This window comes from Melospiza georgiana, chromosome Z, assembly GCF_028018845.1.
Source record: "Melospiza georgiana isolate bMelGeo1 chromosome Z, bMelGeo1.pri, whole genome shotgun sequence".
NCBI lineage: Eukaryota > Metazoa > Chordata > Aves > Passeriformes > Passerellidae > Melospiza > Melospiza georgiana.
This window is the reverse complement of record NC_080465.1, coordinates 81,937,877-81,951,621: the sequence shown is the minus strand read 5'-3', so window position 1 is coordinate 81,951,621 and position 13,745 is coordinate 81,937,877. Positions and strand designations below refer to the sequence as shown.

The 13,745-nt window shown below is 44.4% G+C and overlaps 1 protein-coding gene across 1 annotated transcript in view; it reads left to right on the top strand.

Annotated features, from left to right (window-relative positions):
* Nucleotides 1–13,291, top strand: part of MYO5B (myosin VB) — a 145,522-nt gene extending 132,231 nt beyond the window's left edge. The window contains exons 32-41 of the mRNA XM_058044585.1: nucleotides 2,147–2,345; nucleotides 3,029–3,122; nucleotides 4,137–4,280; nucleotides 5,370–5,521; nucleotides 5,855–5,944; nucleotides 8,000–8,150; nucleotides 8,910–9,189; nucleotides 9,746–9,920; nucleotides 10,889–10,969; nucleotides 11,745–13,291. Coding sequence (XP_057900568.1) covers nucleotides 2,147–2,345; nucleotides 3,029–3,122; nucleotides 4,137–4,280; nucleotides 5,370–5,521; nucleotides 5,855–5,944; nucleotides 8,000–8,150; nucleotides 8,910–9,189; nucleotides 9,746–9,920; nucleotides 10,889–10,969; nucleotides 11,745–11,897 — 1,519 coding nt within the window. The 3' untranslated portion in view covers nucleotides 11,898–13,291. The remainder of the gene's footprint in view (nucleotides 1–2,146; nucleotides 2,346–3,028; nucleotides 3,123–4,136; nucleotides 4,281–5,369; nucleotides 5,522–5,854; nucleotides 5,945–7,999; nucleotides 8,151–8,909; nucleotides 9,190–9,745; nucleotides 9,921–10,888; nucleotides 10,970–11,744) is intronic.
* The last annotated feature ends 454 nt before the right edge of the window (nucleotides 13,292–13,745 follow it).

The following is a 13,745-nucleotide window of genomic DNA, read 5'->3' as shown; positions in this document are numbered from 1 at the left end:
CTCTTGTTTCTTGCTCTTGCTCTGCTGTTGCCATGTGGTCCTGGGCAGGGCCCTCTGTCCTGTCTGGGAGCAGCTGCAGGAAGGATTTCCAAACTGCAGGAATTGAGACCCTCCCGTAATTTTCAGAGGAGTCATGGTTCCAGTTGGCCATTGCTGGTGGTGGCCATTGTCACTAATGCCTGAGCTGTGATCCAGTAAGGATTATGTGACACTAATGGGAAATTGGGTGAGGGAGGGGTTGGGAGGCTGGGATCTCAAAGAAGACAGAAAATGCCTCCCATTTTATTGTTTTTCTCCCAAATTGCACTAAGACATGGCACCTCTTGGAAGGGTTTTCTCCCAGTCCTTGACCTGTTGGAAGGGGAGAGTCTGTGCTTGTATCCCAGTGCTGTCACCTTTGCATGATCCTGGGGATTTTGTGCTCCCATCCATGTGTTGTCTGTGTCAAAGGCACATGGTAGACACAGGCTTTTCCATAGCTTGTTCCACAGCCCTCCCCAGGTCCTGCTCTGCTGGGCAAATATCCCTCCTGGATTCTTGTCCTGCATCACCCCCGTGCTTGGTGCTTATGGGGCTCCAATATATATATATTTTATTAAAGTTTTAAGGACATTAAAGAGATAAAATATTTAAGCATTTTGTATAGAGTAGTCTAACGTGGTCACATCTAGAGGTATCAGGGTAAAACCAAACAGTAACAGGAAGAAACAACAGAGATTATTTCATGTGTTTTTCCAAGCAAAGTAGGAACCCAGGTTTGTAGAAGCAGCATGTTCTTCTGAGGGTGTCTCACAGATTATCCAGTCTGAATCCCAACTAATCCCAGTATGAAGAAATAAAATGAAAATTAAGTACTTAATACTTATTTCATGGTGGGTCTGTATTTTCCAAGCCTATTAAGAATATAACTCCTGACAGGATTATGAGGCTGACTGCATTATTGCTCATGTTTCTATAGGTGGAAAACATGCTTTTCTGTCTTGTTCTGGGATGTGGGAGTAGATACTGTGTTGTTAAATTTTCTAAAGGCAACAAAAACAACAACCACACAAAACAACCTGGGGATGATTAGTACTTCTCATCCAGGAATCTTCCCTGAAAGCATGCACTCTTTTATAAAAACGTTATTACAGAAAATGCCAAAACAACAACAAAAAAAATTTCTGTGCATAGTTGTTCCTGTAGGGAAACAGTTGACAGGTGTGGATCACAACCAATTTCCCAGTGGACCAGTGCAAGTTGTAGCTCTGTGCATGTCCTGGATCAGTGTGGAGCTGTCAACAGCAGAATCCTCCTCATCTTTGAGGGCTGCTGTTTGCATCCAGTGTCAGAAGGCCCTGAGCTGGGTGTGAGGTGACCCTTAGCTCTGACCAGGCACATCCGTGAGCTGCAGCAGGGGCAGGGGCTTGGTAGTGCCCTCGGTCATTCCTTCTCCTGGCCACCATTGTCCTGTATAATCTGGGACTATATCATTTCTGGCTTGGTGGTTCTCTCTCAGAGGCCTCACACCTTCTGGAGGCTCTTCAATCTTCTGGCAAGAGCTGGTGGGCTGAGGGGACATTTCCATGTATCAGAGGGTAAGGGACACTTAAAATCAAATTACTATGTCACCTGCCAGGCCATCACCATCACCTTCAGCATGGGTATCTGCAGTTGACATCTCAGTGTTGTTAAGTTTCCACTGCATTTAGAAAGGCATTCTGCTTAGCAAGTGGCAGTTTTCAAGAGTGAGAATTTCTGTTGAACAGGTAAGGAGCACAGGAACAAATGTCCTTCAAGCTGAGCTTTTGAAAACAAAACTTGCAGGTGTTGATCTGTGTTATTTTCTTGCCATGTATTTACTCTGTGCAAGTAAAGGAGCCTGGATGTTTGATGAAGTTAAATAAAAAAGGGTGCTTTGGGATTTTTTTTTTTTCAAATCCCAACTTTTGATTTCACATCTCTTAATTTCAAAAGTATTTCATCTGCAGTATAGCAAATGACAGACTAGTGTGGCAATAATAGCTTCTTGTTCATCAGTTTTACAGGGAGGTTGACAGAGTATTTCCCAAGTTGGGAAATTTAGATTTTGAAGGATCTAAACTCACATGGTGGTTACCACCATGATGCTGACATCACAGACTGATCAGTGTGGTCCTGTTCTCAGGTTGCTGGAAGCACAGCTCCAGGACCAGAGAAGGGAGCACGAGGAGGAGATGGAGGCTCTGAAAAACCAGGTGGATTTAATGCAAGAGGAGCTGGAGAAGCAGCAGCAGGCATTCCTGCAGACTCTGCAGCTCTCTCCAGAGGTCCAGGTGGAGTTTGGACTTCAGCAAGAAATTACACGTCTGACCAATGAAAACCTGGTAAGGAGCTGTGCTGAAAAGACAGCAAAAAATGGTTTGAGAGAAGGAGGTATGAGGCATAATGTGGAGGGAAGGGCACTAGGATCTCTTTCACCCCTCCTAAACTCTGCAGAATCCATCAGCATCTCCCACTGGTGTATTTGGGAGTGTTGGCACTTGGCCTTGAGCTGATGTTCTGTGGCTGTATGACTTTTGTGACTGCACAGGTGCTTTATTTTTAAATTTTTTAAATGCTTTTTTAAGCCTGTCTACTTTGTGGCACTGCCTTCCAAATCAGATCACTGGGGACCCTTCTACTTTTTTAGGCACAGAGGCAGCACAGGTCTTTCATCTTACTTGCTTTTACTGGGATGTGGAAAGGCAGTTGCCACTTCAAAAAGTTGGCCTGGATGATCATAAATCTTCCCTTTCTCCCCTTCTGTATCAGTGTGCAAAGTCTGGAGGGAATGTTGGCACCTCCTGAATTTTTGCCTTTTTTCAACAACCCCAGTATCTAAATAAAACTGTTTAAATGTTATTAACAGGCAGGATTAAATGCTGTGGGTAGTGCTCCTCTTCCACTGAGATGCTCACACCACGCCTTGGTGATGCACAGGCCATACTCCAGCCTCTAACTCACCCCAAATGAGTTGTTCTTGGGTTTAATGTTGGGAGTTCTTTTAAATGTATCTTCTGTCTTTCAGGATCTTAAAGAATTGCTGGAAAAGTTGGAAAAGAATGAAAAGAAGCTGAAGAAGCAGCTGAAGATTTACATGAAGAAGGTCCAAGATTTTGAAGGTGACTTGTGCATTGGGAGATACTGGGTTGGGGGAAACTTCACTTGGGTTTTACTTCTTTGGTCAGTCTTGGAGAGCTGCAGGGTTTCAGGGTTTTTTTCTACTTTTCTTTCTATGAAAGTAAGATTTTGCTTGTTCTGGCACTGAGCTAGCAGCAGGCACAGAGCTGACACTGACCCTGTACCAGGGTTTGGAGGATATTTGAGGAAACTTTTTTGCTGTCATTGCAGTCATTCCTGTCATTGCAGTGACCCAGGCAGAGGTACAGAAAGGAGCCCAGTGGCCAGCAGGGAAATGTTCTGATCTGTCAGTTTTGAAGGGGGAATTATAACCCTTTAGTATCAAATTGTGTATGTATATTCTGCTTAATGAGAAATCACCTTAAATGTGGCATCTGTGTTGCATAGAAAGCACTTCCTGTTCTCTGGAGAAGCCGTGATTAATCAGAGAGCCCCATCTCATGAGTTAATTTCTGGAAACCAGGCATTAAGTGAAATTAAGCTGAATAACTGGAGGGTTTCCACGGCTCGCCCAGCTGCTCCCTGTCAGTGTGATTTGCATGCTGCTTGCTGCAGTATTTGCATGCTGGTCTCTTCTGCTTTATTACACTCCAGCAGTGTGCCACCACGGTGTGCAGCTTTGCAGGCAGACAGAAGATGCCATGCTTAGGGATTTTGCATTGCCTGCCTGCTTTTTGCCTGGCTCTGTGAAAATCATTCACTAGGGTTGCTGCCTTCTAGCCTGTGGTCTCTTGGAAAATAAAAAAATGCTTCATTTTTTCCTCTTCTAAGTTCAAGTTTTGCACTTTTTCTTTCATTCAGAGTCAGAACTCTGTGGACTGGTAATCCAGGATCTGATTGTTTTTATTTTTATAAGTCTGTCAAAGCCGGTGACATTATTGGGAATTCAATATATAACTTTTTGACTTGGTGTCTGCACCAAGGCCAGTGGAGGGCCTGAATAGTTGTTGATTCCCAGGTGCCAGCCGGGTGTTGATAACCTTTTCTCTTCACAGCATCCCAGACAACAGTGCCAGCGGAGAGGAGGCCACACGAGAGGAACATGCAGGTTGCTGTCCAGAGGAAGGAGAAGGATTTTCAGGGCATGCTGGAATATTACAAAGAAGATGAGCCACTCCTCATCCGAAACCTCATTACAGGTGGGGAACTTGCTCTGCTTCTCTGCCTGGCTGCTCCTTCTCGTGCCTGGAAGAGTTTGTAAACTTGAGATTAAAAAAATTAAGGTAGACAAATAGATCTTCTCAATTGATCACTTCTGGGGCTGCATGTTTGTGGTGATGGCAGTTTGGGTAGGTAAAGTAGTGCTGCACTAAGGAGCTAGACCAGGATGGACACAATCCCTTAGGGATAGCAAACAATGGGAAACACAAAGCAAGGCTAGTTTTTAGAGCAGGCAGTAACTTGCTGAGTTTCATATGAGGTGATAGATGGGGAGGGGGTGGCAGAAGGACTGGCCCTGGGTCTGGCACAGCAGTGGAACAAAGGTAGCTCAGTTTATGAGGTAATGAACTTGTGAGCTCTTCTGCACTGCACAGGCTGCTCAGAGTTGCTGCAGCATCCCCTTACTCAGTGCTGTTTCAGAAGTCAGGCTTCCCTGGCAAGGTGTTGGCATTCACTACAACTCTAACTCCAGCAGAGCCTAGTGGGGATCCAAAAAGTGTTCACAGAGCAGTGCTAGCCCATTGCTGTGGGCACTGAAGTTCTCCTAATCAGGCAAGCTTGTTCTTCAGAGGCTTCAAATGCCCACAGCCACCATTAGGATTCTGTATCTTGAGGGAAGGAGTGATTTAATGTGTCATCAATTCAGGGGAAGGACTTATTGCGTGAGGTATCCTTGAAAGCTTCAGGGAGCTGTTCTGAGGTGGTTCTGTGCTGCTGGGGGGGGGTTTTACAAGGTAGAGAAGCTCTGGCTCCACTGTGGTTCCATAAGGAGAAATGGGGTGTTGTCACAAACCTCAGGGCAGGCAGGGTATGCCCTCCCAACCCTGAGTGCTGAGGGTCTGGGGCAGGTCCCTCTGTCCTGCAGCTGAATCTCTGGCTTTGTATCCACTCTGCAGAGAGGGATGCAAGTTGCAGAGCCAAAATATAATTTTCCCCAGGACTGAGAGGGGTTTGCCTGGGTACACTCCAGCTGTGGCGTTCTCTGCTTCTCTTGTCAGTTGGGGAAATTTAAGTTTGCTCTTTTTTTTTGTGAAATCTTTAATTTTTTAAATTGTCAAATCTTCCAGATCTCAAGCCCCAGGCAGTGTCTGCTACTGTTCCCTGCCTTCCTGCTTACATCCTCTACATGTGCATCAGACACGCAGATTACATCAACGATGACCAGAAGGTGCACTCCTTGCTCACCTCCACCATCAACGGTGTGAAGAAAGTGCTGAAGGCAGGTGTCCATTTGCTCTTGTCTTGGGGTTGAGAGGCTGTCAGGTGGTAATAACCATGTCCAAGAGTGGCACTCAGCTCTCACAGGGCTTTTCAAGCCAATTTGCTCTTAGAGACTCCCTTTTTAGAAGAGCGAGGAGAATTGTGATCTTAACAATAAAATTGTTGGAATTTAGAGGTAAAAAAAAAAAAAAGTTTGCAGGGAAGAACAGCTAATATTGCCCAGATGCAGAGGGAAAGCTGCCTGATTATGGGTGGGGAAACTCAAAATTGGTTCGTTTTGTGATGAAAGGGAGGGGGTGGGATCTCACGTGTTTTCACTCTGTCTCTGCAGAAGCACCAGGATGACTTTGAGATGACATCGTTCTGGCTGGCCAACACCTGCCGGCTGCTGCACTGCCTGAAGCAGTACAGTGGGGAAGAGGTGAGAGCCCGGCCTGAGGGACAGTCCTGCCTCCTCCTGGCACCAGGGGCTTCCCTCTGGCTGGAATGGGGCTGCTCTGATTGCCCTCCTTGGTTAATGTGGGTACAGCTATGATCTGGGTATAGCACAGATAGCTTTCCCTGGAAAAGCTCCTAAAAGCACAGAAGGGTTTGGGTTGGAAAGGGACATTAAATCCCATCTCATTCAGCCCCCTGCCATGGTCAGGGACAGCTCCCACTGTCCCAGGCTGCTCCCAGCCCCATCCAGCCTGGCCTGGGGCACTGCCAGGGATCCAGGGGCAGCCACAGCTGCTCTGGGCACCCTGGGCCAGGGCCTGCCCACCCTCCCAGCCAGCAATTCCTAATTCCCAATGTGCCAGAATCTGTGCCTGCCCTCTGGCAGTGGGAGCCATTGCCTGGGTGCTGTCCCTGCCTGCCTTGTCCCCAGGGGCTGTGCAGCTCTCCTGGAGCCCCTGGAGGCCCTGGCAGGGGCTCTGAGGTGTCCCTGGAGCTTCTCTGGTGCAGCTGAACAGCCCCAGCTGGGCCAGCCTTTCTATGATCTTTGTGGTGAACCATTTTGAAGGCCGTTCTCCTGGTTTTAGTTCATCCCTCAGCTTTTCATTAAACAATATTTTATAGCTTGAATTGTTTTATTAAAGCTGATCCCTTTCAGAAGAATGGGATTATCACAGTTCTCCTACAACATTACACACTGCCATCCTTATAGCCTTGTATTCTGCATATTAAAATTTTCAACAGACACAAATACTGTTTTTTTTTTTTTAGTCTTTAGATATCTATTTAGATATATTAAGCATTCAAAATGTGAGGAAAAAAATTATAAAATTAAATGAACTATTCAGGTCATTCAAGAGATAACGGTTTGTGTGTAAAACCTCAGCACTGGATTTCAAAGATTTAAAAATAAAAGGTTAAAAATATTTTAGAGAATACTTACTAGAAGCCGTGCTCTTGTTTGCCCTCTTCTGTCTGGATAATAATACTGCATTTAGAGAAAATCCTCTCCAGAAAATCAGCTGGGTTAAAACCATGATTTACTGTGTTAAATTTATCAGCTGTTTGCAAATTCCATTGGCAATTGTTGCAAAATATAGAGAAGAGAAATACTACAGAGCTGTTTGCAAGATACTGTTATCTTTAGTTTTAAATCCAGCCTGTTTTTCCGAAAAGGTTTAAAAGAAAATCCCAGCCCACGTGCAATCTCCTGTCAGGTGAGGAGCATGGTGCTCTACGATTAGTCAGGAAAATGGGGAAATTGTGAAATCAACTCAAATTGGTACATGTTGTATTTTTGCATTTTGCCAGTCAGCAACCAACAAAAACAGTTTCATAGTTCTGATTTTCACACCACGTAAGACCATATGAACAGGCAATTAAAGGATCTGTGTTAATTAAAGCATCCCATTGAATTCTGACACTAAAACTGGTATTAATATCTGAGCCCAGAACTGAGGGTTTACAGTAGCCAAATGCAGGATTATAGATCAGCTGTATCAGCAAAAACAGGCAATAAATTCAGTTGTTTCAGGACATTTATGAAATTTCAGAACAATTTAAGATGTTGTCAAAGCAGCATGTGACATGCAGCCATAATGATTTTCAAGAATCCTTCAAGAATCTTTTTTCAAGAATTTTTTCTAGAATCTTAATTTAAAAATATTTTGTTTCCCAGAAACAGTCAGAACTCAAAGGGATAAGCATGTAGCTAAAAGCTAAGTTTCAGAGGGCCTAAAATGTTATTGTCTACTCCTATATATTGCAGTTAATACAAATGTGCAGATCCTTGCTAAGGATAAAATGAAAATCTGGTAGTTTAATGATTTTTTTCAAAAGGTAGTTCTCTAGTAATAATTTATAAACAAATGCCTAGGCTACTGAAAGGTGATTTATGAGTTTTGATCTTTTCTGTGATGTACTTTGGTAGCATATTTTGGTATACTGTATTGTAAGGGTGCAGGCGGGGTTTAATGCAGCGGTTTTGATGGACTGTCAGTGGGTGGGATAATGAGCCTGGGTGTTTTAATCTCCTTTTCAGTGTTTCATGACCCAAAACACGGCGAAGCAGAATGAGCACTGCCTGAAGAACTTTGACCTGACCGAGTACCGCCAGGTGCTGGGCCACCTCTCCATCCAGATCTACCAGCAGCTCATCAACATTGCGGGGGGCATCCTGCAGCCCATGATCGGTGAGCTCACACCTGCAGGGTGCTTCTTGGCCCAGCTTATCTGCTCCAGCTATTTTTCAGACCTTTGCACAGTATTTTTCAGACCTTTGCACAGACCTTTGCCAGCATGACCCAGAGAGTTTTTATCTTCCCCCATGATAGGAGCTAATAGGTATAAGGGTTTTTCCTCACACTCTAGAAGATATCTCTTTTATTTCTGTTGGGGAGGCAGTGGAAGAGATGAGATTGTGCTAGTGGGTCTGCTGTCTCCTCCAGACCAGGTTTGTGGTTAATCTGTTTTGGATGGAAATGTATATTATAAGAGAGGAGAGGATTGGGAAGAGGAAAGGGACTCTTTTTGAGGGTGTGAGAGCAGGTATGAGAAGGAAGAGTTATCTCTTCAGCTAAATCCCTGAGGATTCACCTGAGGAAGGCCCCATCCCTGGAATGTCCAATGCCCAGCTGGACAGGGCTTGGAACAACCTGGGATGGTGGAAGGTTTTCCTGCCCATGGCAGGGGTGTTTGACCTGAATGGCCTTTAAAGACTCTTCCAAACCAAACTCTTGCTCACTTATATGATATTTGTGTGTGTTTTTAACTGTTTCATATTATCAGAGTGAACCATGGATCTGTTCTGCTGTCGGTTCTTGCAGCATCCATGGTGCTGCATCACTGAGAGTGATACGTGTTCATTGCAGCCCATGGAGGGATCAGTTCTTCCCTCTAGTGACAAATAGATGGATGCAGGCTTTTTAGCCCATTTCCCCCCCTTTTTCCAGTGCCTGCTGTGTTGGAAAATGAGAGTATCCAAGGGCTTTCCATTGTCAAACTGGTGGGCTACAGGAAATACTCCTCCAATGCGGGTGACAGCTCCTACAGCTTGGATGAAATGATTCGCCAGCTGAACACATTCCACAGCATCATGTGTGACCAGGGCCTGGACCCAGAGATCATCCAGCAGGTGTTCAAGCAGCTCTTCTACATGATCAACGCCATTGCCCTGAACAACCTCCTGCTGAGGAAGGATGTCTGCTCGTGGAGCACGGGCATGCAGCTGAGGTGGGGCTGGGGCTTGGGGCAGGGCTCTGCCTGATTAGGGAAGTTTTGTTAATGCTGTAAGTTGGTGGGAAATAGGGGAAAAAAGTGCACTTCTCAGTGCAAATTCGTTGAATCTTCCTTTTGCTACCCTCTCCCCTTCCCACGCTGGATCTTTCTATATTCCCCTTGAGGACAGTGGGCACAGCAAAAGCATTTTCTGTGTAGATATTCTCAGAGGTATCTGGGTACTTTGCAGGATCTTGTTAGCATTTAAAAGCTGGTTAAAATCTTCATTTTAATTGTTGGAGGAATCTGAATGCTGTAGAAAAGCACCTCCCTTGTATTGTTTGGCTGTTACATGGTTCATCTATTTGAAAGATACTTGGAGTATATATTTTACTCTGAGCTGTTGAGTACTAAGCTTTGATCTGATTGTCTCTTGCTGTGTGTATCACAAAAACACATCACAAAGAGCGACATACACCAGCACTGCAACATACCCTGAGGCCCAAGGAGGAGTTTTGAAGATGCTGCTTTTTACCTCTCAGCTCACATCTTGTCCTGGTCACTTATCCAGGTTTAACATCAGCCAGCTGGAGGAATGGCTGCATGGGAAGAATCTGCAGCAGAGTGGAGCAGCACAAACTTTGGAGCCCTTGATTCAGGCAGCACAGCTCCTGCAGCTGAAGAAGAAAACCTCAGAGGATGCTGAGGCCATCTGCTCCTTGTGCACGTCACTCACAACCCAGCAGGTAGGGAGCAGGGCAGGGGTTTACAGCACAGGTAATTGAGGAGTGGGAAAGGGTGGTCTCCCTCTGCCAGCTCTTCAGTGGGCACAGCTTTTCAGGACTGATGTTACACCTTGGCCCCTCCCAGAGGTGGTCACAGTGTTACAGTGCCACTGATGGCACTGGAGCTCCAGAAACGTGCAAAGATTAAACCCAGCCCCGAGGAGTTTGTTGTGTAAGTCAGATCCTTGGCATTTTAAACCCGCCTGGCTCTAATTGCAGTTCTGCTCTCTCTGAGGCCTGCCTTTTGCAGCTTTCCCAAAACCCTCTGATTTTAAGGATTCCCACACCTATTGTCTTTTGCCAGCTCTTAAACTGGCTGGGCCTGCAGGGTGCCCACCAAGGATTCCTGTTTGGGGCAGGAGGTTTAGAAGTACCAATCTAGGCTGGCTGGATATGATCTTGAACTTTGAGACTCCATTCCAGGAGGATATAAACTCACAATTTTTACTTCTGGATTGCCTGTCCTTAATTTCATAATATTGTAGGAAGGGAGACGTGGGAGGCGTGAGCTGATTTCCAGTGGTTCTCAGAGAGCTTTTCTAATCTATCTGCACCACCCTGTCCTGAACATCAATTTTTGAGAAAAGCTGAGGGAAGGAGTGGGAGTGAGAGAGCATCAAGAGAAGTATTGTACAGGTGACATCAGAAGTCATCCATGTCAGCATGTGCCAACCCTGTATAAATCTGTTGTCCAAGTCTGTTGCCAATTTACAGAAGTTCCCATAAGAAGTGATTTTGACAGGTCCATCGATCTTGCAATACCTTACAGGAGGCAAAGCAAAACACCAGGGTGATACTTCTGCTGCTTCTTTCCTCTGGTTTGTCATGGCAGACTTCTTGTGGCCATATCATGACAACCTGCTGCTGGTGCTTTGTGTTCTGGAGAAGTTTAGCTTCTCACGACTGTAACCATGTTTTCTTTTTAACAGATTGTAAAGATACTTAATCTCTACACTCCTGTGAATGAGTTTGAAGAACGTGTGACAGTAGCTTTCATACGAAACATACAGGTAAATTTAAAGGGCTGTCAACTGGAGGGCACAAACGACATCTCTGTAGTTCTAGTGGCATCTGTATTAAATCACTGCTAGGTCAGGCATTTTATAAAAGGCACGCTGCTGCAGGTTGTCCTGAATTCAGTGTTCTGTGTGTGCACACACACTTGCAGCACACAGCTGCAGGGATAGCCAGGCTGTTAATCACAGAGGGCAATAAGCACCCAAATCCCAAGCTCAGCTGATTCAGCTCTTCAGTAGCAACACAAATGAGGATTAAGGTTGCAGGAGTCGACAAAGTGTTGGTGAAATTGAGTTACTTCTGAGATAGGAGGTAGAAATTGGCAACTGAAGGAAAAATAAACAAATTAAAGCCAAACACCTTTTAATGCTCACAAGGAGCAGGGAGAAAAAGGAAGGACATATATTCAGCTACCCCCAGAACATATCACCATGGTTGATCAGCTGAATCAAAGGTGGTCTGCTGGTATCATGTAGTCCTGGTTTTGCTGTGCCAAGGGGATCATCTTGTTTCGAGGTCCTGTATCTTTGTGGTGATGTAGAAAATGTAACCAGGCTCTCCTGAAGCAGTGTTTCCTACAGTCTGATAGAAGTTCCTGTAAATACTTGCTCTGAAGGAAAGGTGCTGCAGAAGAGAACAAAATAGTTCTCACCGTTTTCTGCAGTATCTATAAAATGATGTACATTCTCAAACCTTTGATGGTGTAAAACACAACAAGAAAAGGCAACAACTGATGCTAAATTTGTTTTCTTCTCCCACACCCAACAGAAGCAGTTGCAGGAACGGAATGACCCTCCACAGCTGCTGTTAGACTTCAAGCACACGTTCCCAGTTCTGTTCCCATTCAACCCATCTGCCATCACCATGGACTCCATTCATCTCCCTGCTTCTCTCAACTTGGATTTTCTCAAAAAAGTCTGAAGAAAGTAGAATTAAACTCACCTCTCACACCCAGAGACTTCCAGCAACAAAAGAAAAAAAAATCATAAAAAGAATTCAAGAGCTCTTAAAATATGGACCAAACAGTCTTATGGAAGAACCAGTACACAGTAACAAATGGATGCTAAAATGTACACTAAAAAAGACACTGGTCTGTATGTGATTTTTTGGGTAATTTGCATCTCAGAAATAAGGATACTTGAAAAGTATCCTTATATTTTACTGCTTGATTTTATGTTGACATAGTTCAAAGCCCATAATCATCTCCAAAAGCCAAGAAGTGGGAGAAGCTTATTTTGATTTTCATAGGTGTCGATGACAAAAACAAAATTTGAGACACTTGTGCTGCCTTGAAGGATGTGTCATTTGTCTAGGGGCAGGTGGTCTTGTGTGTATGAATAGCAGAATATGCAGTTCTGCCTTCAATTCTTGCTAGTAACTGCATTCATGACAGTGAATTGAAAAAGTAAATTGCAGAAGGTGTGTATTTATCACACCATAAAGGTAAATGGCTGGGATGCTGCTTGTTTCCACTGATGTGGAATTTGTCACAAATACAAATACATTTTTCACAAATACATTCAGATACACCAAATGTATTTGGGAAGAGCTGTTGCTCCTTAGCCATTGCTAAATATATTCAGTGTATCTACTTCATGGAAATTTAGATAAATTGGCAGGAATTTGTTCCATTGGACTTTCTTGCATTACCAAATTTACGTTAGCAAAGGTTTTGTCCTAGCGAAATAATCATGATGCAAAGGACTGCCTTAAGCCTTCTTAAGCTTCTAGCATAGCATCATCCTGATCCCTACTGTTGGCTTTTCTTGTGCTTTCGAGTCTGAAACACTTTCCTCCAGTGGCTGTCAAGGGTCTTGTACCTCTTACATGGCCAGTGTCAGAATCCCATGCACAGATCAGGCTAAGGAGCCCAGTTTAATCCTCCAGCCCTACCTGTGTTCAGTGGGTTAATCCTAGCTGTAGCTGTCCATGGAAAAACTCCATTCAGTTCAGCAGCCATCCAAAATGTTAAGAATCATGGAAATACAGAGTTTGGATAAATTAAGAATATTTTAAAAATTTAAAAATTTCTAAAAGAGATGAAATGTTCTAACACAAAAAAAAAAAGCAAAAAAAAAGCTGTCAGGTGGTATGTTAAAAACATACATAAGCCATTTCTTTAAGAGTGAACCCAAAATACAACAACCTTAAATTAATAATTGCCTTCAATTCAGATTCTCTTGGTTTTGTTTTTTTGGTTTTTTTTTTTTTAATCAGACTTATAAACTAAGCCAAACCAACTCTCTGACCTCACCACACAGACGCTGAAGGAGACGAGGCATTGGTTTTTCTGTGGTCCTTGGCAGCACACGTTGGGCTGTCAGTGGCAGGGGAGGAGGTGGGTTCCCCAGGCTCAGTGCTGCTCCACGGCTGCTCAGCGTGGGGATGCTCCTGCCACAGCACCACGTGCCAAACTGCAGCCAGGAGTGGGGGGCTGCCAGCATCCTGCCCTCTCCACTTCCACCATGGTCTTGTGTAAATCAGTCTTAGCTCACCTGCTTTTGTGGCTTCTTCTGTGCTGCGCAGCTCCATCACGACTAAAAGCTTTCTAAGAAAAATCCACTCTCTCCATCTGACTCTTTTTAGCTGGTGTAAATCCAAACAGTAAATTTATGACCAGGTAGGCTATCTACTCAGAGACTGAAAGGAGAATGTGAAGTTTCTTGGAGATACACCGCCTCCTGTCTGCTGCAGTTTCCTTCCTAGGCAAGGAGCGTGTTGTGATTTAGGCATCATGTATATAATTGGTGTATATACAAACTGCAGTAG